This window comes from Trachemys scripta, chromosome 1 (genome assembly GCF_013100865.1).
Source record: "Trachemys scripta elegans isolate TJP31775 chromosome 1, CAS_Tse_1.0, whole genome shotgun sequence".
NCBI lineage: Eukaryota > Metazoa > Chordata > Testudines > Emydidae > Trachemys > Trachemys scripta.
This window is the reverse complement of record NC_048298.1, coordinates 331,860,996-331,885,533: the sequence shown is the minus strand read 5'-3', so window position 1 is coordinate 331,885,533 and position 24,538 is coordinate 331,860,996. Positions and strand designations below refer to the sequence as shown.

Here is a 24,538-nt window from a genome sequence, read left to right as displayed (position 1 = left end):
TAAAGATGATGGTTAGAGACCAGGGTGCTTCACATTAATTGAGCCCATGTGGTGTTTACATTACCATGTCCCCTGTTTTTGGTTCGAATATCAGCTTGACAAGTCGTGTTCCCTCTCTGTCATCCGCTAATATGAACATAACAAGGGTTTGTCTTAGAGAACATGAGATATGTATTTAGCAATTATGTTGTAAAAAACGGAAACTTTCCCATATTTAAATTAATACTTAAAGCTAAAAGAAATTCTCCATGATGCCCCTAGGGAGGTCAGGACCCTCAGCTGAGGGAAATGGTGCATCTTGAACAGTTATACAGTCAATTATCTGTTTTCAAATCAAAGCTCTCTGGCGATTTTTAGCCACCTGAAATTGTATCTTGATCACTTCTCAGATTTGCAAGTCTCTTCTATCCTTATTTCAGTATTACTTATTAATCAACACATGTAGAGAATATCCAAAACATGACTTCTGATTTGACAAGAGGTGGGACAGCATTAGCGCAGGTCAGGGAACAGGCTTTAAAATTGGACTAGTGACATGTTCTCTTTGCTTCTGATCAACAATTGTCACAAGAAGAGGCATGCCAGCATCCTTATTTAGCATGCAAACAGCATTTAGAAGCATAGTATTTGTCATGTTGGTTCAGACAAGTGGTCCACCTCTTGTAGATCTGTTTTGGATGCTTCAGAGAAAGGTGTAATGGTTCTTGTTATAGACCACTATGGAATGACTAATCTACCTCTAGGAGAAATTTCTTCCTAGCCCTTGGTTGTTAGTGGGTGGCTTATGTCCTGATGCACAAGGGTATGTATTCATCATAGACGTTCGTTTTCCTGTCCCATGTTACTCTGGATATTCTCATTTTTCATGTGAATGTCGACCCTTTATCTAAATCCCACTGACTTCTACTACTGAATCCTACTGCTTTCTTGGCCTCTGATCTCATTGGTACAGCATTTTTACGTCATACTTAAGAAAAGATCCTGTATCAGTTTTAGACCTGTTTCCTTTCTGTTTTGCTGAATGCCCCTTTATATTGTGAGTGGGTAAGTTGGAACACTCAATTTAACTTCACTGCGGCATCTGTTTTCTCATATTTCTATCATATCCCCTTCTATTTGTTGTCTTTATAAACTAAACTCTGTCTTTTCAATCTCTCTCCATATCTCTAATCACTTTTGTTGCCTGTTTGATACCTTTTATTTCTGTTCTTTTGAGTTGAGATGGCCAGAACTGTGCATGCAGCTCAAGGTGAGGGCAAGACATCCATGTATGTAATGGCACTACCATGTTTTCCGCAATTTTTTTCATCTCAGTTTTTACTAAGTGGCAAAAAACTGTATTAACACCAAGTCAGGGTTGCCTGGTGATAGTGCATGTCCTTCCGGAACATAGAGTTCAGCAAACAAACCTTCTGAAAACCAGGACATAGAGCAGGGGTGGGCAAACTACGGCTCGTGGGCCACATCTGTCCCACGGGCCATTTTAATCCGGCCCTTAAGCTCCCACTGGGGAGTGGGGTTTGGGGCTTGCCCTGCTCCGGTGCTCCAGCTGCGGAGCAGGGTCGGGGCCACTCCGCGCAGCTCCCAGAAGCAGCGGCATGTCCCCCCCTGGCTCCTACTCATAGGGGCAGCCAGGGGGCTCTGCTCCGCATGCTGCTGCCGCCAACCCCACAGCTCCCATTGGCTGGGAACCACAGCCAATGGGAGCTGCAGGGGCGGCGCCTGCAGATGGGGCAGCATGCAACAGAGCCGCCTGGCCACCCCTCCACATGGGAGCCGGAGCAGGGACATGCCGCTGCTTCCGGGATCCGCTTGAAGTAAGCACCGCCCTTAGCTTGCACCCCTGAGCTACCCCCCCCGGGCCCCGACCCCCCCCCAGGGCCCCCCCCCCCCCCCCCCCAGCCCAGAGCCCACTCCCGCACCCTGAACTCCTAATTTCTGGCCCCACCCCAAAGCCTGCACCCTCAGCCAGAGCCCTTACCCCCTCCCACATCCCAACCCCAATTTTGTGAGCATTCGTGGCCCGCCATACAATTTCCATACCCAGATGTGGCCCTCGGGCCAAAAAGTTTGCCAATCCCTGAAAGTTGAGTAAAGTTAAGTAAATCCATTCTCAGCTTCTCACCCCATGTTAGCCGTGTTGTTGATGCATGCTCCGAGCATGCCTGTTCTAAGCTCTCCACTCAAAGAGGCAGGGTTTCCCCAGAGTCTGGATCACATGTGGGTAGGGAGAGGGGCTCAGACACCCCCAGAAAGGCAAGCCCCCTGAATGTGGCTTGCATGAGGGGGAACAGGGATGTAGTCAGGCCCCCATAGATGGGCAGAGGCCCTCAGTCCTGGTGTACACACCCACAGGGGGCAGGGAGTGGGACTCAAACAAGAGGGGCAGTGACCCCAGATCCCAGCTCACATATGGGGTAGGAAGTGGTGCTCAATCCCGCAGATAGGCAAACGCCCTCCAGAATCTGCCTCACATGAGGGAGGACAGGAAAGGGTCAGGGGTCACATTCCTGTAGATGGGTTGGGTGTACAGACATGGGAGGAGAACATGGGGCTGACAGGCGCCCCTGCCCCTATTCTCTCCATCCCCTATCACTCACCCCCATCTCCCCTTTCCAGTATTCAACCCTGCCTTAGTATATATCCTAGTCCATATCCTCTCCCCATCACTTGCTCCCCAACCCCTCCCCCACTTTTCCACCCCAATCACTCTTTCAGAGAGCATTTGCTTGTATAGTTAATTTTCTTTTTAAAAAAAAATAGGTATTTCCCTAAAATAAGAATCCCCCCTTGAGACAGGCACACTGGAGCAACATGCCTGCATATTTGCCTCAGATTTCTACCCTGCGTTGAATTTAAACTCTGTGCCTGATGTGAAGCTCAGATTTGATGTTGTGACATTTTATTGGAGCAATTCATGTCTTGTGACAAAGAGTAGGTCTGCTGTACAATAAACTACCCACAGCTGGCCCATGTCAGTTGAATCCAGCTCACGGAGCTATAAAATTGCAGTGTAGGCGTTCGGGCTTGGTATGGAGTCCAGGCTTTGGGACTCCAGAAGGGAGAGGGTCCTGGAGCCCAGGCTCCAGCCGGAGCTCGAACATCTACAGTGCAATTTTATAGCTCTGCGAGCCCAAATCAGTTGACATGGGCCAGCCTTGGGTAGTTTATTGCACTGTAGATGTTGTTTTCCAGCTAGTTAGCCTTTCTTACTGCAAATGCGTAGTGCAGTAGCTTTAGTGTATCATGTCTTAACACGTGAGGCTTCTGATATTCTAAACAGAAGCAAAATCTTTTACAAATAACTTTGCCCAAAGGTCTGCTTGGTGCCTTGTACTCCGTTGGTCACCCGCTAGCATTGGACATCCTGACGCAATTCTGAGTCTTCGTTTGATCTCTATATGTGAGCAACAAAAGGTTGCTAGAATCACTCAACTGTAAGAAATGCTGTATCTCAGGAAATGGCCCCAAATGTGGATCACTAGCAGAATCTTGCACCCCATAAGGGACAGCAAATTTTAAGGCAATCCAGGTAACCGTGTAGATTTTAGAGCATTTAGAAGAGTGGACCATTAAACAGAAATCTGGTCTTAACTTTAACTTATTTTACCATGACATTTTGTTTGCCTTTTTGAGTGCTACTTCATATTGAGAAGATGTGATTACAGCTATCCATGATTATGCCTGGTCTCTCTTTCTGAGTGGTTAAAGTTAATATAGAACTGACCAACCTGTATGAATAGTTGAAATTATTTGTCTGATTTGCATTACTTTGCATATGTTAACAGTGAATTGTGGGGGAGCAAAGAAGGGGTAATGTAGTTAGAGCAGCAAGCTAAGAAACTGCTCTTCATTTCCTCATGGTCTTCCCTAGTTTTGATTTTAATTATTTTGTCATTGACAGATGTTGCCGCTTTACTGTTCATTCTCTTTTCTAGGTCACAAATGAATGTTAAACACCAGCCCTAGCACAAAACATTTTGGCAGACCACTGTTAAACTTTTGCCTAGTTGACAGACTATTTAGTCCTTCCCTTTTTGTCTTTGGTCCAGTTCTAATTCACTTTTACCCCATGACTACTTAGTTGCTTAACCTCCTTTGAAGGACTGTGTCAAAGGCTTTTTGAAAGTCCAAATATATTGATCAGTTTTCATCTATCTGCCATTGCTGGCATGCTGAAAGGGCTTTAATAAGTGGTATGAGCGTATGCCATTTGTGTTTACCTGTTAATATTTGCGTAGTTAATCAGTGGCAATAAAATGCTTTAATGCTACTTAAAGCACCAAATTACAGCATGTTTAGTACTTCAAATTCAACATTTATGTGGCTGGCATCTGGGCAGCTGTCACTCCAAATGTTAAATCATATAAACGCCACTGTTCTAATTCTCTTGTCTGAAAACTTCCAACACCCACAGACTTATGGATGGAATGATATGAATTTGCACCTTCAAAAAGAATTTAAGAATTTTACACTTATGCAAAATGAATGAAGTTAAAGGAACACTGCTGACTTAATAACACGCCTGTATAATTCTTTATCTTCTATAGTTCCAGGTAATAACTATAATTACTGTTACTGAAAGACACACAAATGTCTTCAGTTTGTTTTTTGTGCCTTTACAGTGGGGCTTAAGTTGACCTAACTACCGTACACAGGGTGCAAAATTTTTCAGAGCACCAAGTAACGTAGGCAGACTTAAGGTTTAGCTGTAGAGCAGTCCAGCAGAAGGATCTCTGAGCGTGGATCTTTGCATCTGAATGGAGTGCCACTGATTTTTGGTGGCCTGCATGCAGGCAGATCATGTTGCTGAGTCCCACTGGAGTCACAGGGAGTCCATTCAGATGTAAGGTTTTGTGTGTGTGTAAATGAATATATGGGAGAGGGAGAGAGACAAACAGATGGACCGCCTCCATGGGATTAGGGACCTCAGGAGTACGTTGCTTTTGTGTTAGCTCAGGATCCATCAAAGTTTGTTCAGGAGGTCTTAACAGATTTCAGTACGATACAATAAATATTATCAACATTTGACAAATGAATTCCTTATTGGCAAGTAGGAATCTTTTCTAGGGGACTGTGGGGAATCAGTGCTGTTAACTTCTGTAGAATCTTTGCTCTCTTCTTCATGCTATGGTCCTCAGGTCCATTAGAGTGGGTACTTGTGCCTGCTGGGTGGGAAGAACTAGACCTGTCAGTCACTGGCAGCTGAGGAATGCTTCTCCCTCTGAAGTTCCCATCATTTGTTTCTGTCTCCAGGCTGTGGCCAGTGGCTCCTCCAGCCCTCCTTGCTGCAGCTTTTTGGAGGGAAATTCCAAAGTTTATTCCCAATTTTTAGACTGGCAGTTCTGTTTTAAAAATGTGTAATCCCCAGCTTTGTGCCAGGGCAGTCTTTGATTTTTAGGGAGACCATCCCCCCTCAGCTCTCCTTCTCCTTCTGAGGCATTTGCAGCGGTTGGTGCTCCTGCAGGCTTCAGCAAGCAAGGGAGGCTGGGAAAAGCCACAGGCAAAAGGAAAGGTGTTAACCCCCGGCAGGAGAGGAGCCAGGCAGGACTGGGAAGAGAACTGGCTCTAGGGCAAGCAGCCTTTCTCCCCCATCTTCATGAGGAAAATGAAGCCCGAAGAGCAGCGCACCAGATGGAAGATCACTCCTGAGTCTATACAGCCAGTGCCAATTGCCACACCTTTGACAATGGAATTCAGCTGCCACTTCCCTGTGGGTAGCGGGTGGAGGATACCAGACACAGCATGGATTGTTTTGTATAGCTCTCAACATTAAATGTTTTCTTAGTGCATCAACCTTATTCAAACCCCATGAGGTCATAGAGCATGACTTTGGAGCCTCATTCTGCTCCCTATCGCGCTATCCAGATTAAACCCCTACAGAAAGTGTTGTCCTTTCCTATCTATTAGAGTGGGCCTCATGACGGCTACTATCCCAATCAAACCAGGGCTTTTTTATTTGACGTGAGCTTTCTCTAATGAGACCCAGTATTGTACTTCTACTTTGGACAGGTAGTCTGCACAACTGTCATAGCATTCCTCCTTCAGTTAAGCTTCAGGCCAGTTCTCAAGAGCACTGACATTCTCAGGGTAGAGTAGTCATGTCTCCTATATTGAGATCTGCTAGACAGCCATTAGCTCACCAAATTCTGCATAGTGGTCATCTGATCTTAGCGAATGACATTTCCTTTGTTTTGGTAGAAGTCTTCTCCATGCCTTAGTGTCCAGGGAAAGATGGAAGAGAGGTAATACATATAATCTAACTCATTTTTGATGTCCAAATTTAAAGGATGATCCTGTCTCCCTCCCTGGAGGCACACTACAATGGGATTTTCATAGCAGAGTGAAAACCAAATCAGTCTTGCCTGTTTTTATGCTTCCTCTTTGGAACTGGTAGGCAACAGTAAAAATAACACGAATCAGGTCAATTTAATTCTGCTGCTGCTTGGGAAAGCAGCAGAACCAGACATGGAAGTAACTAAATTGTACATTATAAGACATAAACTATCTTGTTCCTTTAAACTGCATGGTGTCTGGCTGTGGGGTATGTGGTGGCCCAACTATATTTTTGCTAGTAGTCTTGATCCTGAGTGTAGTAGGTGTTGGTAAATTTTTCAGGCTCTGATTTTTGTTCCTTTAAGACCTCTCTGAATCCATACTTTCCCCTCTATCCCCATCGCTAAAAGTTTTGTCCATACCAAGTTAATTTCTTACCTTTAAAATTGCAACCTTCTCTGGCTTCCCATCAGTTCTCACTCTAGGTGTAGAAGAAGCTGAACAGCTATTCCTCCTCTCCTAAAAACATTCCTATCCTATCATTCACCTTCTCCCCCGGGATAGCAGGGGACTTGGGAGTTTGGGGTTCAATTCCTTGCTCCACCACAGACTTCATGTGTGATCTTAAGTAGATCTCTTTGTCCCTCAGGCCATCTGTAAAATGGTAATAATAACACTTTCCTACTTCAGAGGTATTGTGAGGCTAAATACATAGAGATTATAAGGTGTTCAGATACTATTGTGATGGGAATCATGTAAGCACTCAAAACTTTTTTTATCTAAAAGTATTTTAAAACCATCAGCAAGTAAATATCAGCAATTTGTGTTAAACTGCAGCATGAACACAGTTGTCATATTTGTGATACTTAGAATATCAATTTCTTACCAAGAAATGTCTGATGGTTTAAATTCTGGGCTTGGTATGTGTCGTGTTAAATCAAAGAAAAAGAAATGAGTGCAAGTGAACAGTTATAGTGCTAGCAATGCACAAAAGGATGAAAGCAGGATAGATTGATTTAAATCACCAGGTGGAAAGCCTCAATTTTTAATCAACTTTTCCATTTGTACTTCAGTTATTTTCTAAAGAAAGGCGCATTCTCATTAGTTGATATAGCCATTAAAACATGTTGATATTCAAATAAGTAGAGCCTTTACACTAGGGTCTGGTCTACACTACAGAGTTAGGTTGACATAAAGCAGCTTAGATCGACCTAAGAGGGTACACTTTAATGATATATATTTATTTAAGCAACTATATAGCTTAATATTTTCAGATTCTTATATTGGAAAATGAATGATATATTGCTTTTATACTAGATAATTAACTTTTTTGCTCATGATTTGTGTCAAGCTATATTAGGATGGTAACTGGAATTTAATTAAACACACAACAGTGTATGAAATTTATTTTTATTAAATAAAACAACCACATGTTTTCACTACATAAACTTCTATTATCAAAACACATTTCACATTTACAACTGTATGATATATTAGAGAAATTATCTGTAGTCAGTGAATTAACTGATTATTTCAGGTCCTCCTGGGAAAATTTTCAAATATGCCTATGTGAAAGTGACTGGAGTGGAAGTTCCTGCTTGCCTAAGGCCTGGTCTACACTAGAGTGGGGCTGGGAGACGATCGAGCTAAGTTAACCAACTTCAACTATGTGAATAATGTTGCTGAAGTTGACATACTTAGATCGACTTACCGTGGTGTCTTCACCGCGGTGAGTCGACTGCTGCCGCTCCCCCGTCAACTCTGCCTGTGCCTGTCGCAGCGGTGGAGTACAAGAGTTGACGGGAGAGCGCTCGGGGGTTGATTTAGCATGTCTAGACTAGATATGATAAATTGATCCCTGCTGGATCGATCACTGCCCACCAATCCGGTGGGTAGTGTGGACATACCCTCAGGATCTTGAAGATGACATTTCCTAGGTGACATCTACTAAGTTACTTAGGCTGACCTTTTGTGCTATATTTATAAAGCTTGACCTCAAAAGCTAGATGTCTTTTCCCCTGATTCTTTCTTTATAATATAGGAAAGCAGTTTTTAACTCAGTTTTTGATAGAGGCTCATGGATTCAGAATATTTATTTTTTTATGTAAATGTTTTAAAAGTTTATAAGAAGTTTAGGGCTTAGCGTATTTTGTATTAAATTCAGATTTCATTTTAAACAGGTTTATTTTTAAAAAGAAAAAATATTAAGTTCAATAAAAACATCTGATTTAAATAAGAAAATCTGATTTAAATTTAAAAATATCTGTTCTCATCCACTCTGGATGGAAGTTAATAATAATAATAATTAATGGAGATATCCCATCTCCTAGAACTGGAAGGGACCTTGAAAGGTCATCAAGTCCAGCCCCCTGCCTTCACTAGCAGGACCAAGTACTGATTTTTTTGCCCCAACTCCTTAAGTGGCTCCTTCAAGGATTGAATTCACAACCCTGGGTTTAGCAGGCCAAGCACTTAAACCTCCCCCAAGTGCTTCGGAAACAGCTAGCTATTCCTGTCAGGTCTGAGACCTAGCATGAATTTTAGTGTACTCATAGCATTCGCGTGTCTCGCCATTGGTGGTAGAATTGGTGTTGTGTTCATGCCTCATCCAGTTCATCTCCATGGCGGTGCTATATTGTTCTCTGCAGTTCATGTCTAGTGTGTTGTCCAGTCTAGTTTTAACTGTTCCAAGTTATAGGGCTTCCCACTAGGAGACTCTTCTGGGGCATAACAGGGCTCACTTTCTGGAAATTCTACCTACATTTATCTTTTTTTACTTTTGTTTAATTGCTGCTAGTTAAAATGCCCCCATGTAACAACCCAAAGAATTCCTCTCACTCCTTGATCTTCACATCTTCCAAATGTGTAGACTATTATATCATTCCCTTTTAATTGTTGTTTAGCTAAGGTATAGATACTTAGCTCTTTTGATTTTTTTTTTTTTTTAAGAACATCCCTTTAACTCCTGATACTTTCCTTTACTATTCTCTGATCTCTGTCCAGTTATCTCTTTCCTACAATACAGTGCCAAGATGTGAATACGGTACTTACCCAGTACTGTATAGGGATGGGATATACCTCCATGATGTATGGTATGTCTTGGATCTTTGTATAATTTCTTGGTTCTCTGCAGTGTTTGCCTTCCTATTTTAATTCCATTTATGCAGTCCTTTAATTTGCTGTTTAAATTTCTTCCTCGTCATTAAAGCCAGATCTAACACTGTTCCTTATAGTAACCCATTAGTTCTAGCCATTATTTTTTCTCATTACCCATTTTTATGGGTTCAGTGAGTTTCCAATTATTGCTTATATGGTCCAGTTAACGTTTGTCTAATTTGTTTCCTTCAATATTTTCTCTGTTTTCCTACACACAGGAGTTACAGGACTACTATTTAAAAGACTTGTATGGTATATTTGAATGTTATCTAGGTTGCTTTTACTAAAAGGTGCAGCTGGGTGCCACCATGGATTGTAATCACAATAAATTACCAAAGCTAAGCAAGAACAGGCCTAGTTAATATGAATGGGAGGACCTCCCTGGGAAATGGAGGGTGCAAGAAGTTAGCTGTTTCTACTCAGTGGTTAACACTATTCCCTCAGTCAGTATTGAGCCAGTGCTCCAGCGTAATGTAACGCTGCAATGTATGTCTGGATGACAGTAAAACAAAGGTCCTGAGTATTCATGGTCATTGAAGTTCCTGGGGCACGTTTTATAAAAGGGAAATTACTGATGATACACACTGGCCAGATTCCATTTTGGGTGACTCTATTCTATCTCCTTGAGGTCCTCCTGAAATATCAATTGGATACAGGATTTCCTGACTCATTCTGTATATGTCACTGTGGTCTGCTAAATATAAGATACTCTATATTTAAAAATGGCTTGTGGAAATGAAAAGCTACTTGCTGGGCTGTTGCACTGGTGATACGAGTGAGAGAACTGCAAAAGATACAAGTTCGTGAATTGAAGAAATGCAGATTTTTTTCCTGAAGAATTTATGAAGTGATGCCTGTATTTTGGTAATCTAGTAATGATCTTAGCTTTTCAAGGATTCTGAGCTGTGTTTACTGCTCAGCGTGGTCGAATGGTAAAATATCGTATATACAACAGAAATTTGCTGTTTGATTCCAATTTTAATTTCCCTGTTGGCACTTTGATATCATGTTGATGGGTGCCCTAGAAATTATGCCTGTATTACAAGTAAATTGCTATTGACTTTCTAATTCTTTAAAAAAAAACAACACATTTTATCAAACCCTCTACAGGTCTCTCACCGTCTGAATTATATTGAAGCTTCTCATCCTACCCTTCAAACCCATGCATATGTTAGTCTCCACCCACTTTTTTTTTTATCCCTTTCTTTCCATGCCCTTTATCCCTTCTGTCACCCATGCCACATAATTAACCTCCCACCCCTTTTGTTTCCTTTCCCTTCTCTCCCTCTCCTTTCCATTTATCCGGCTCCCTATGGAAAGAAACCTCTGCCTGCCGCAGAGCATCACATGAAGTTTTCTCTAAGAGAGGGCCGCCCCCAAATGATACAGTGAACTTAATCCAGCTTTTAGGCACAAGCAGGTGTCCACTCTTTCTGGTGTGCTTGAATACACGCCATTCTTCCCACTTTCTTCATAAGCATATTAGACCCCCTGAGCTTGCACTGCAGCTCTGACTGGATTGCCAAAAGTTAAAGGTTTGATTAGAAAAATAAGTACTTAGAACTTGACATATTTTTGAAAGTGACAAGATTAAGTCACTTGTGGCCTGATAATAAACAGACTGAAAGAAGATTCAGGCACTTCACCTTCCACCCAATCTTTGATTTCACAATCTCATACTTGTGTTTTCTTTTCCGTATTGCTATGTGCAAGATCCACACAAATGGAAATACATTGACGGTGACTATGCAAAATGCTGTCAGACATGCAAAGTAAAACTGTTGTTTTTTTTCTTGAATCATTTAGTTAAAGTAAACTTAGAAGTTACTTGTAATAATAATTGGTATTCCTTTTCAAAGATCTGTTTAAAAATGCTGCTGCCTTGCCTGTTTTTCTAGTTTAAAGTGCTGGTATGATACAATACAGATTTTTAATGGAAGAAATGTGATGTTCATTGTTACTGATCACAAATCTAAAACTAAAAAAAAGTTAACTGCAAAAGTGTCCTTGCCACGCTGTCACATACACTCTACTTGAACTTACTATTTTCACTACATTAGAGTCAAAATTGATGGCTTTTCCTAGAGAGAGAGGAAGAGAACATTTTAACAGTGGAAAGGACCCTCATGATTCATAAATCTCTCATTCATCCTTAGTACAAATATATATACCAGGGTAATTTAGAAATGCCAAAAGTTTAATGAGGTATTTTTTTTAACTTCTTTAGTACCTTTCCCTCATTGGAAACCCTGCATTTGTTGCCCTAAATGTGTTACAATTAGTGCCATTTTTATTCCATGCTTAGATTTTTCTAATGGCCATATATTTTGTTGAAAACAGACTTAATTGTCTAGCTTCATTTACTTTATCCTATCACATTCTCCTTCACATGTTTTGTAGAAGTAACTTTCCAATTCAAAAGTGAATTAAAGGTTTATAAAATCTAGGTTCTGCAAATTTATGGGAACCCATTTATTCTACGAAATATTCCAGCTAACACCAAGCTCCGTTCTGGGTTGTACCCGTTTATATCTTTCAGTTTCCTTTCATGTGCTCTCTTCAGGCTCATCTTTAGACTGTCATATCTTTGTTTGGCATGACTGAAACTGTTGTTCGGCGCCATGTACACTTGTGGTGGTTTATATATATGTTTGAAGGACTGAAAAATTGTTCTGTGAATACACATGCAAAGTAATAGACTTCTCAAATTTTCCATAGAAATTTGAATTGCCTATTGTCTTTGTTGGATTGTTTGCAGATATGGTGAAACTCTGCCCATGGGAAATATAAATAAGAGGACTATAGAATTGATATTTGCATAAACTTGTTTTCATACAGGTACAGTACTGTATTTGGACTTCCTTGGCAAATAAAATGCCACTTTGGAACAATGCTGTGTATTAAAATGGCCTTGCGAAATTGTCGTGAAAATTTGCAAAGCAAGGCATGAAATCTACTTGCCTTCCCTTTACCATGATGACAGATTAAACTAACACTTAGGTTAAAAAAAATTACTCTGCCTGGGTGAGTATAATCTTGAAAAAGCTGCTTTTAACAAATCAACTAGATTTTAATAATTTGTGTGTGATGTTGGGGAACCTGTGTTCAGGGAAGGCTTTGGGACTCGTGCTGTTCAGATGAATAAAGCTGGGTGGGGTGAGAGTTCATACTAGGTGGGAGGGAGGATGATGGGGGAGCAGTAGGGGAAGCACAAAAGTGGCAAGCTTACAATATTTTCAGGAGGTTCACCTGATGCATGCCAGGATCATTTAGACAATACCATGCGCTAAAACAATGCAGGGAAGTCGTCTCTAAAATTTGAGTGATGGCACTTCCTCTCATTGCAAGACAGTCTGAGATGTAAGGAATGTACTCACTGATAAGACTGTAGCAAATAGTTTACACGAGCTTCCATTTTATAAATATTTAGAGAATTAAAGGTAAAACTCTTGCCTTAATGTACCTTGTTCTCTTTTCTGTGTTCTCATATCAATCTGAAGTTTCCAGCCTTAATGGGCTCTATTCTGAAACGATTTGCTTTGTCAGTTATGAACAGGTCTTTCTTTACATATTCCTTTAATTCATTATTTTTATATTTGATTCTTCTTTTGCATATTTCTTAGGATACTATGAATCATTTCATACTAATAGTCATCTTTAAGAAATTATGAGATTTACATGATCTGCAATAACTGCTTTGGGAAATCAGAGCATTTAAGAGCCACTCTAGAAAATTATAAAGACTTAGAACACAGGGCCATATTCTAAAGAAACTTTACCCTGCCTTTTCAGACAACATGGCTCTCTTGCATTGTTTGTGGGGAGGACAAGATAATGGCCAAGTTAAAATATTTACAATACATACAACACAAATATTTAATTTAACGGGAGCTTCTTCCACCCCTGAATTCTGTTGAGGCTGACCTACTGCCCACTTTAGGGATGTGCCACAAGGTAGAGAATGGGTATCTTTAGCCTGCTGAGGTCCTATAATCTTCTCTCTCCTTATCTGATGGCTCTGCACCCCTCCTCTCCCCCAAACTAATGATCAAGACGAGATTCAGTATTATCTAGCCTTGTTTAAAGGGATGCATCTACTGGAATAGGGAATAGTCTTCTTGACACTAGTCGTTGGGCTGGTGACTCCCAAGGGGAATTAAGAATGAAGAGATCCCATAGGGCATGCCCTTATCCTGCAGTCAGATCGGCATTGGGTGTCTTTGCACAGTCCTGTTGACCTCAGTAAGGATTCACTTAGGTGCAGGGGGTGTGCTTCTGCAGCACTGGTTGTAAGACTCGGGCCTTTCTTTGGGGATCACTGACTTTCAACCAGATCAGCTTTGTTTATAACTGGTTCAAACTGGTGGTTGTGCCATTGCTAAGCAAGATCATGTTAGTAATGCAGCTTGTTAAAGAGGTACTCGCTTCAGATAAGATGTATCTGCTTCTGAAGAACATCTAAAATGGAAGCAATCTAAATTTGTCAGTGTTTATACTAGTTGCATTTTCAGGTTTGCTGAGCTTTAATAGTGAAAATAGGCTAGTTCAGGGGTAGGCAACCTATGGCACGTGTGCCGAAGGCAGCACGCGAGCTGATTTTCAGTGGCACTCACACTGCCCGGGTCCTGGCCACTGATCTGGGGGGCTCTGCATTTTAATTTAATTTTAAATGAAGCTTCTTAAACATTTTAAAATCCTTATTTACTTTACATACAACAATAGTTTAGTTATATAGTATAGACTTATAGAAAGAGACCTTCTAAAAATGTTAAAATATATTACTGGCACACAAAACTTTAAATTAGAGTGAATAAATGAAGACTCGGCACACCACTTCTGAAAGGTTGCCGACCCCTGGGCTAGTTACTTCATCAGTATCTAATTTCACATTCTGGTTCTCATGCTGGAATAATGCTGTTGTGTCTGGGGTTTTTGCACTGCAGGAGAGTGTTTAAATATGTAAAGCGTAGTTTCTTTGGTAGTGTTTCTTGGAATAAATTGGACTTCAAAACACTTGAGCATAGTTTGATTCTTCCCATTTCCTTTTGGCAAGTAGTTTGAGGGGAGTAGGTATTTGTGTGAGACGAGTTCCTGTGGCAGGTGCTATATTGAGCTGCAGTATTGGTCAGAATGCCCCAAATTAACTTGCACATTTCACAAGCTGCACCTGTTTGTTCAAGGTTTTATACAATTTAACTCTTATTGGCAATCCTTGAATAATAACGTTCTGATATTAGCATTATATCAGGCATATCTGGTTTTTGGTCTGATGTAATCTGCAAGTACATGTTTCTCTGTGCTTTATATTGTCAGGTGGTCAGACTCCTGTATTTTTATGCATCTGCACTTTTAAAGAAAAGTATAGGCCAATATTTAATTTGGTAACAACCGTACATAACTTCTGCTCCTAAAATCTGACTACATCAGGCAGGGATAAGATGCTGAATTTGCACTCCCTTCAGACCAAGCCTGTTTGCTTAATTCCTGTTGCCTTACTTCAGGGTTTACTCACTGTTGTTTTGCACTTTGTGAAGTAATTTATAGTATACCCAGGCAAAGTGGATGTAAAAACACTACCCAGTCAGTATGGTAGAGTCATTCTTTATCGAATCTGTGCAGGTGCACTACTTTCTTACTGTGGCATCTGGTATCATAGATTAGTTGAAGTTCTAAAATGTGACACTTATTTTTGGTCTTCTCTTTGTGTTATCGGATTGCATGTTCTACGTATCTGAATACAGCCAAGCTCAGTGTTTAGGCAAATGCCTTCAAGTTCTATTCAGCTAAAAACTGGAGATCTGTGTTGGTAGCAGAGCTCTTGTGTTCAGATGTCACACGTCCCAGCAATCTGTTGCTTCTGGACCGCACTAAGAACGTGCTGGACCTACTGAAATCTGTCTTTAGAAATATGCCTTGGTTAGTAGGTGTATGGTAAGTTTTAAACCCTGATGAGGGAAGAGTGTTGCCTGCAGTTAGCTTACATGATTAAATCTAAAATGAAAATTGTATAACCTGTCTTGAGGGATCAGAGGGAAGAGCATGGGGAGAGAAGGAAGGAGTACTCTATGCTTGTGTTAGTGCCCCCAAAGTGTCCCAGGAGTTGCTTTTTCAAAAAAAGCAGCTCCTTAAAATAACAAAACTTCTGCTATTTGAGGATTTATATTTGCTGAAAGAATTTCTGATAAAATATGCTTTGTATTCTACCAAGATGAATCATATTTTTTCTGTTTCTTTGCCATAAACATAAGCAACATCTAGTATTACTCTTCGGTCTGATGTAGTATTGTAATATTACCTAGGCACATGTGAGGTTACCCAGACTGTAGCAAAATCTAACAGCGGATAAAGTGCTAACGCAGAAAGAGGCTTGGAGAAAAGGTGTAGCCTTTTTACTGAGAACTGTTGAAGTCTTGTTTGAATGAATGTAGCTTTGTTTATTTCCAGTGCATGTTGCCCAATACTAAATCTCTGCTTTGGTTTCTGTCCTACAGGGAACACAGTGAGTAACCTGATTTTCATTCTACCTCCAATGTATGGTGCGATTCAGACCTATAAAGATGGCCTTGAAAAACGATATTTAGCTGCATTTTTTTGTCTCACAGGTATGTGTAAAACTAGATTTGCACTTTAATTATACAGGGATTTCAGATGAGATCTGTATAGTCAATGTCAGAACCTTTGTTTTGTTATAACTTAAACCTCAATTCTTTATATAATCTATAATATCTTGAGATGATTATTAGTATTGTTTAGGCCAGAAATCAAATTAGAATTCACAAAATAACTGTCTGATGTAGTAAAATAAGCCCTATCTGTCCTTGTGTCCTAATCCAATGTATACATTTTCATAGACTGTGTCCCTTTTATGCTGGTTTACAGAAGCTATGTTGTGTGGCCCATATTTACCAAACAGTTTAACACTGTGTTAGTCTTTTAATTTGTAACACTTATAAAAGCATAAATAAAACAAGTGGGCAAACACCTTGGAGGAACTGAGTGAGTGCAAGGTTTCCATCTATTTATATATATGTTTGAAGGACTGAAAAATTGTTCTGTGAATACACATGCAAAGTAATAGACTTCTCAAATTTTCCATAGAAATTTGAATTGCCTATTGTATTTGTTGGATTGTTTGCAGATATGGTGAAACTCTGCCCATGGGAAATATAAATAAGAGGACTATAGAATTAATATTTGCATAAACTTTTAGTGCTTACTTTTTACTGGTTTGACCTGCATCAAGACACTTAATCACAATCACATTCGAGGCATTCTCCCAGTAGCTAGAGGGCACTCTCCTCTTTACAGAGCTGTGTAATATTAACCTGTAGACTGGCTTCTAAGTAACTCAAATAACTGTGGTGTTGAAAGCATTTAAAAAAAAAAAAAAAAAACCCTGAGCTTAACAGCTCCTTTCCTGCCCTAGGGAATTGAAAACAATGCTCCCACTCACTCTATTTCTTACCAAACAGGGAGAAACTATACAGTAGAACATCAGAGTTATGAACACCTTGGGAATGAACTCTGAAATGTTCATAACTCTGAACAAAACGTTATGGTGGTTCTTTCAAAAGTTTACAACTGATCATTGATTTAATACAGCTTTGAAATGTTAATAAGCAGAAGAAAAATGCTGCTTTTCCTTTTATTTTTTTTATAGTTTACGTTTAACACAGTACTGTACTGTATTTGCTTTTTTTTATTTTTTTTTTAAATCTCTGCTGCTGCTTGATTGCACGCTTCCAGTTCCAACTGAGGTGTGTGGTTGACTGGTCAGTTCGTAACTTGGGTGTTCGTAACTCTGAGGTTCCACTGTATTTGCAAAGTGGCCTCAAATTTGACAGTCCTCTATACTTGAGAGCATGTTTCTTTGTCTGCAGAGGCCTTCTCTTAGCTGGCCGAGTACGATCCTGCCTGATCCCTGGGTACATACTCTGGAGCAGGGGTCGGCAACATTCGGCACGCGGCTCGCCAGGGTAAGCACCCTGGCGGGCCGGGCCAGTTTTATTTACCTGTTGATGCGGCAGGTTCGGCCGATCGCGGCCCCCAGTGGCCGTGGTTCGCCGTCCCGGGCCAAGGGGGGCGGCGAGAAGCCGCGGCCAGCACATCACTCGCCCGCGCCGCTTCTCGCCGCCCCCATTGGCCCAGGACGGCGAACCGTGGCCAATGGGGGCCGCGATCCGCTGAACCTGCCGCGTCAGCAGGTAAATAAAACTGGCCCGGCCCGCCAGGGTGCTTACCCTGGTGAGCCGCGTGCCTAATATTGCCGACCCCTGCTCTGGAGGCTAGCCTGAGCATCCGCCAGTGCTGCTGTGTTTAAGCACTAGCTTGAGTATGTTTGCCCAAGCTAGGAATTACACCTCCCAGCTGCTGTGTAGACGTCCCCAAATGTGAAATTTACTTCTGGCATGGAGAAGCCTGTCTCGAAGTTGTGTTAGAGTTGTGAAAAGTGGCAACTCTAACAGAGTACACGCTATGCCACAGTCTGCCAGGAAGGGAATACTGTATACTACACTTGAAATGCTCCAGCTTCAGTGCTGCAGCTGCACTACTGTAGTGTAGACACTACCTGTCCTGATGGGAGAACCCCTCCGGTTAACAATCCACTTCCCTGAGAGAATTCTTCCTTTGTCCTGGTGTTGTCTGCACTGGGGGTTGGGTTGGCTTGGCTTGGCTTAACTACGCTGCTCAGGAATGTGGATTTTTCATACCCCTGAACGACATAGTTAAGTCGACTTAATTTTCTAGTGTAAACCAGGTCTAACTTATAGGACGGTTTAGAGAGGCCAAATTGTAACTACCTAGTTGGAATTTGGCCAACATACACAATTTAATGCTCTTGTAAAAAGTGCCATGGAATCCTCAAAAAATGGCCACTTGTGATCATTGTGCTGTATCAAAACATCACCTTCAGCCTCACAACATCCTTAATACTGTGGACCGTTGGTTCATTGGAAAAGTGCCACCTGCTGAATTTCTAGTGCCACTTTCTACAGCACGTAGGTATTGGCTTGCAACATTAGCTGTGGAGACTGACCATTTAGAATTGTTTCCATGAGTGTGGGCATGGCCTTAAGAGACTAGCCATGGGCAGCAGACACTCAATTACACTCCAGAGTCCTGAGGATTTGCTTTGGTCCTGAAAGCCCTTGGCCATTGTGGTTGCAAAGAAATTGTTACATGAGTATAAGCAGTGCAGAAACATCTGCATGAGTTTGCAGAGAGCCTGAAACAATAGCTCTGAGGTGTGAACTGCCTCACTGGATGCTAACTCGTGTGCCAGTGATTCTTTAAATGTCAACACAGTTAACAATGTCACTGCTAAAAATGTGAGGAACAAGAGGAAGTATCAAGATCTACACCAGGGTTTCACACTGTGTGCATGTATACATGGGGTTGCATAGAATTAGTTGTTGGGATGCAGAAGATGTAGATCTTTAACAATACATGGTGTGAGGAACAGGCCAATGCTGGACCTTAAATCTGTTTTAAGATTGCTCTGTTAAAGAATGAAACTAGTGACTGAGTAAATAAACTGAATTTTAAATACAATAGAAATGTGCTAAGAACTCTGGCACCTTTTCTAAGATCAGAGGGGTAGCCGTGTTAGTCTGAATCTGTAAAAAGCAACAGAGGGTCCTGTGGCACCTTTAAGACTAACAGAAGTATTGGGAGCATAAGCTTTCATGGGTAAGAACCTCACTTCTTCAGATGCAAGTCTTGCATCTGAAGAAGTGAGGTTCTTACCCACGGAAGATTATGCTCCCAATACTTCTGTTAGTCTTAAAGGTGCCACAGGACCCTCTGTTGCTTTTCTAAGATTGTAACTGAAAGGTAAACCTATTGAAGTGAAGATGTGCAGAATGTCTCCTCATAAGAAAGTACCAGAGGAAATGCATTTGCTTGCAACAGCCATTCTTTATTAACACTCCTTACAGTCACTTGGTCACAGATGAACAAATACAGATGCAATCCATAAAACAAACAATCCTTAGTCCAAATCCGTTAAGTGAATTGACTTCGGGTACCATGCTTCATTAAAAGGCATTTAACATAGATCCTGTACTTGCTTTGGCTTAGCAATTCAGACTTTTTGTTAATGTTCGAAAACAGTAAAGCAGCAGAATTGCTATGAAGTAAAGATAAGAGCATTATGGTTTCGTTTCAACAAATTAAGATTTTAATACTTAAAGATTTTGCTATTAGTAGGTATCAAAGGCAAACATTGAAAAGACATAATGTGTTGAACTCTTGGAACATACTGTAACATAGGGTTACCATATTTAAACCTTAAAAAAGGAGGAGACTCCACTGGGCCCTGACCCCGACCCCGCCCCAACTCCACCCCTTCTCTGCCCCGGCCCCACCCCTTCTCCAAGTCCCTGACCCAACTCCGCCCCCTACCCTGAGCACGCCTCATTCCCCCTCCTCCCTCCCAGCCACGCGAAGCTGCCTGAGCGCTACTGGCTTCACGGTTTGCCAGGCAGCCTCCAGACCCTGCGTCCCCAGGGCGGGCGCTTTCCCAGTGCAGCCGGAGCCCGGGAAGGGAAGCGCCCGCCCGGGGGTGCAAGGTCTGGGGGCTGCCCGGCAAACGGTGAAGCCGGTAGCACTGGGGCAGCTCGGCTCTTCAGCTACACAAAGCTGAGGTGTCTGGGGGGAGCAGCAGCAGCAGCTGCCGCCGCAGGGGAATCTGCCTGCAGCTCACAGCCTGCCGGAGCCAAGATAAGTAGGGTACTGGGAGAGGCGGGGGAGTATTTTCCCGGACATGTTCGGCTTTTTGGCAATTCCCCCCTGGACGGGGATTTGAGTACCAAAAAGCCAGACATGTCCAGGAAAAAACGGACGTATGGTGACCCTATGTAACACCCAGAAATCACCCCAGTCCAAATCAGCCAGTTCCCTGGGACCTGATGTTTAATCTAATTCTCAAGCATTTAGCTGGTTCTGGGTTTATCTTTCAGTGTTCTGTCATACCATAGCATCCCAGGAAGTATGTATAGTCCTTTTGTTTATTTCTTGCCCTGAGATTTTTACAGCTGACATCTACTTCCTCCTTGAGCAAAACCCATTTGAACTAGAGAAGCACCCATCATTTTACATATGTGCTAGCATCTAGATTTGGTGAGAAAAGGAAAAAGGGAGTTTCTAACCAGCTATTTAAATAAACTCCTCGTTGTTCATATTAGGTACAAAGTTTACTGAGTTACACTTAAATTCTTCTTTGGGATCCAGAGTGCTATTTTAAGGGCTCATTTCTGCTACCATTCAGTTTGCGGGGGTTGGATTGTCATTGAACTCAGTAGAAGAAATAAGACTTTTAACCTTTATTGGAGTTGCCACCAGAATTAGCCCCAGGTTCCACTTGATATTGCAATGCCTGATTAGAATTTGACCTGTTAGAGAGTCTCTGAATATTTTTCCCATGTACTGCTTATTTTCTTGGGGATCATGTCTATAGTACTTTCATATTGCTCATTCTAGAAGAGAATTGATCCAACTTCTTGTATCAAGCACTTCTGTAGTTGTTTTGAACTTAATCTAACCTTTTCCTTATCTCCTCAAAGTATATGTCTGGTATCTATTGGTCCTACTTTCTCTTATCAGAGGTGTTGGACTTCAAGAGTGTACGTCGGAGGCATAGTTCCCAGATTTGTCCTGAAATTTTGGTTAAAGATTGAAGTGTTTTATTTTGTGTTTTTAAATTCTCTTCTATAATTATCTTTTGGCATGTTTAAGCAAGTTCTAGTGCTAAATCACTCAAACTGTGCCAAAGATAAATGAATGCCAAGGGAGAGAGGATTCTGCACTCCAGCCACAGATTGATAAGAATTTATAACCAACCTAGAAGACTTGGCTTTAAATGAAACTTAGAGGTGTGTGTGGAATTAGTTATTAGAACCTTTCAGTTGAGGGGTCATTCACCTATTCCTAACCAACAGCCAAAAAGAGGTCTACATGGAGTAGCTGAGGCCACTCCTGTCCCTCGATTATGGGGGCAAATGCAAGAGAAGAAAACCGTAGATGGATAATATTCTGTGGGGATTTTTTTATATTAAGGTATCTATGGATTAGTATTTAAAATAACTTCACACACAACCAAGAAATGAAATCCAGGGGCAGTACTTGATAAAGGAGTTTATTTTATTTTTATAATTTTTTTAAGTTTAATTTTGTTGGATTATTTTGTAAAGTAGTCCCTACACAATAGAAGCAGTCTAATAAAGCATCGCTTATCATATAAAGTTTCAGATTTTTCCTGAAACTGCTTACAAATACATATCCTCACAAACATTTTTTGCATCCATTCTGAGCGGTGAAGCGTGGGAGAGTTCATGTGACCTGTACACGTCCTTGGCTAGAGCCCATGTATAATGTCAAATTCTTTCCAGTTGTAGATATTGCTTTGGAAGTCTCTTTTAGAGAGCCATGTGAATAACAGCCCTGCATAACCTGAAATTTGTGGATGACATTACACTTACATCACCACTCAAACAAATAATATATCAACTGACAGTTAAATATCTGCAATTGCTAGTACCAAGCAATCTGTATTAATGCTTTCAGAAATAAAAGGACTATGTTGCTCTAAATATAATATAGCTTAGTGTGATCTTACATTTCCAGCCCTTTTCAATACTATTTTAATTGCATATATTTTAGGCTAAATTTCACTGCTCTAAAACAGGGTGTGTATTCTGTACTTATCACACTGTTTAGATATGCCCCTTTGTAATTTGAAGTGGTGAGGATCATCATAAAAATGTTGAGGGGTGACACAGTATCTGTTTAACTACTGCAGCTTGTTGTCTCCTTTAACTTTGAAAAGCTATGTTGCTTCTATTGGTTGCCAAGACTTCTGAATTAAGAGGTTCCAGCTGGCTAAATTCTGTATGGTTACTGACCTCTAGTCTGTTACATGCTGGGGAAACTCTTGTAACAATGTAACCCTGACCTCTGCTTCTTGGATCAGAACCTAATTGTCTCTGTTTCTCAATATGTAGATGACCACATGGGAAGCTTATTTCTGTGGCAAATGTTTCATTCCTCTCTTCCTGTTTGTTCCTAGTTCGAAAATACTCTACTTATTTGAGGAAGAACTTATAGAATGTCTGATTGTGGGTTTGGTTTTTATGAAGTGAATACTTTTCTAAAAGTGCCTAGATCATGCAAGTCTTTCTGTAATGCGAGGCAAGGAACAGGGAACATAAGGGTGTTGTGCTGGAAGCGAGAGTAGAGGCCACTCGTGGACACAAATAAGGTTAAGTACTAGACTACTTTAACTACTCTACCTTAGGGTACATCTACACTACAGGGGGGAGTCGATTTAAGATACGCAAATTCAGCTACGTAAATAGCGTAGCTGAATTCGACGTATCGCAGCCGACTTACCCCGCTGTGAGGACGGCGGCAAAATCGACTTCTGCAGCTTTCTGTCGACGGCGCTTACTCCCACCTCCGCTGGTGGAGTAAGAGCGCCGATTCGGGGATCGATTGTCGCGTCCCAACGGGACGCGATAAATCGATCCCCAAGAGGTCGATTTCTACCCGCCGATTCAGGCGGGTAGTGTAGACTTAGCCTTAGTATAATTACTCTTCTTTACTGAGTGGAAATAAATCTCGAGCCCTTTGCTTGCTTGCTATGTTATTTCAATTGCATAGTTTAAAAAGAGGTGGGGTATGGATAAAAAATGGGTGCTTCTGAGGAAATGAGGATTTTTCTGTGATCCTTGGCAGACATATGAGGTGCTCAGCTACATGCTTCCTTTTCTAGTTCGTAGCATGCTCATTAATGTCAGATCAGGATTCCATGGCCTGCTCATCACGTCAGACCATATGCTTATATGCATCGTGTGCAGGTTCAAGACAGAAGATCAAGAACTGGTACCATTTCACATAGGCCATTAGATAACAGCTGTGGCTCTCAAACTCTGATTGAAACATTTCAACTAGCTCCACAGCAAAATGTTTTGTTTTGTTAAATGGCTTTTTGACAAAAACAGTTTTGTGGAATGTTTCTATTTTATCTGGTATCAGAGGGGTAGCCGTGTTAGTCTCAAAGGTGCCACAGGACCATCTATTGCTTTTTACAGATTCAGACTAACAGAAGTATTGGGAGCATAAGCTTTCGTGGGTAAGAACCTCACTTTTTCAGATGCAAGAGAAGAAGTGAGGTTCTTACCCACGAAAGCTTATGCTCCCAATATTTCTGTTAGTCTCAAAGGTGCCACAGGACCCTCTGTTTCTGTTTAATCTGTTTTTATTTTCTGGTTAAAACCTTTGAAGCAAAGTGGAAATGTGTATTTTTGTTTAGAAAAATTTCATTTTTCGTGGTAACAGGAAAATCTTTAAAGAAAGAACGAGAGTAAAAATCACAGATTTTTTTTTTTTCTTCCTCCCACCATTTTATCTTCCTTTTTTACCTTTCTTGCTGGAGAAGTGGGAAAGTTCTAAAAAATTTAAAACTTAAAGGGAGAGAAAGTAACACTTCTTTTTTTCTCCTTCTTCTTCCCCCCCCCCCCCCCCTTTCAGAGAGGGGACAAGGGATGGGGGAAAATAATGAAAAATAAATTAATTTTGAATTTGAAATGAGAATTTTCATTTTGAAGGGTTTTTTTTTTGTCAAAAAAGTTTTCATTTATTTCAAAAATGTTCACAAACTAAATTTAAATTTCTTCTTGCCCTGTTTGGCTGAATTTGAATTGGCAGCATAGAGATGTAATCATAGAAATGTAGGGCTGGAAGGGACCTCATCTAGTCCAGCCTCCTGGACTGAGGCAGGACTAAGCATACCCCGACAGGTGTCTGTTGAACCTGTTCTTAAAAACCTCTGATGACGGGGATTCCACAACCTCCCTTGGAAGCCTGTTCCAGAGCTCAACTACCCTTATAGTTAGACAGTTTTTCCTAATATCCAGGGGTCACATGCAGAGCCACATGCGGCTCTTCAGAAGTTAATATGCGGCTCCTTGTATAGGCACCAACTCCCGGGCTGGAGCTACAGGCGCCAACTTTCCAATGTGCCGGGGGGCGCTCACTGCTCAACCCCTGGCTCTGCCACAGGCCCTGCCCACACTCCACCCCTTCCTGCCCCCTCCCCTGAGCCTGC

The 24,538-nt window shown here is 41.4% G+C and overlaps 1 protein-coding gene across 3 annotated transcripts in view; it reads left to right on the top strand.

Annotated features, from left to right (window-relative positions):
• ACER3 (alkaline ceramidase 3) overlaps positions 1-24,538 on the top strand; it is a 69,190-nt gene that overhangs the window by 5,397 nt on the left and 39,255 nt on the right. Inside the window, exons 1-2 of one of the 3 annotated variants that reach the window (XM_034759129.1) lie at positions 4,332-4,556; positions 15,924-16,034. In XM_034759129.1, coding sequence (XP_034615020.1) covers positions 15,962-16,034 — 73 coding nt within the window. In that variant the 5' untranslated portion in view covers positions 4,332-4,556; positions 15,924-15,961. Of the gene's footprint in view, positions 1-4,331; positions 4,557-15,923; positions 16,035-24,538 lie in introns of those variants that run through there. The other 2 variants (XM_034759128.1, XM_034759130.1) reach the window with 2 other exon arrangements.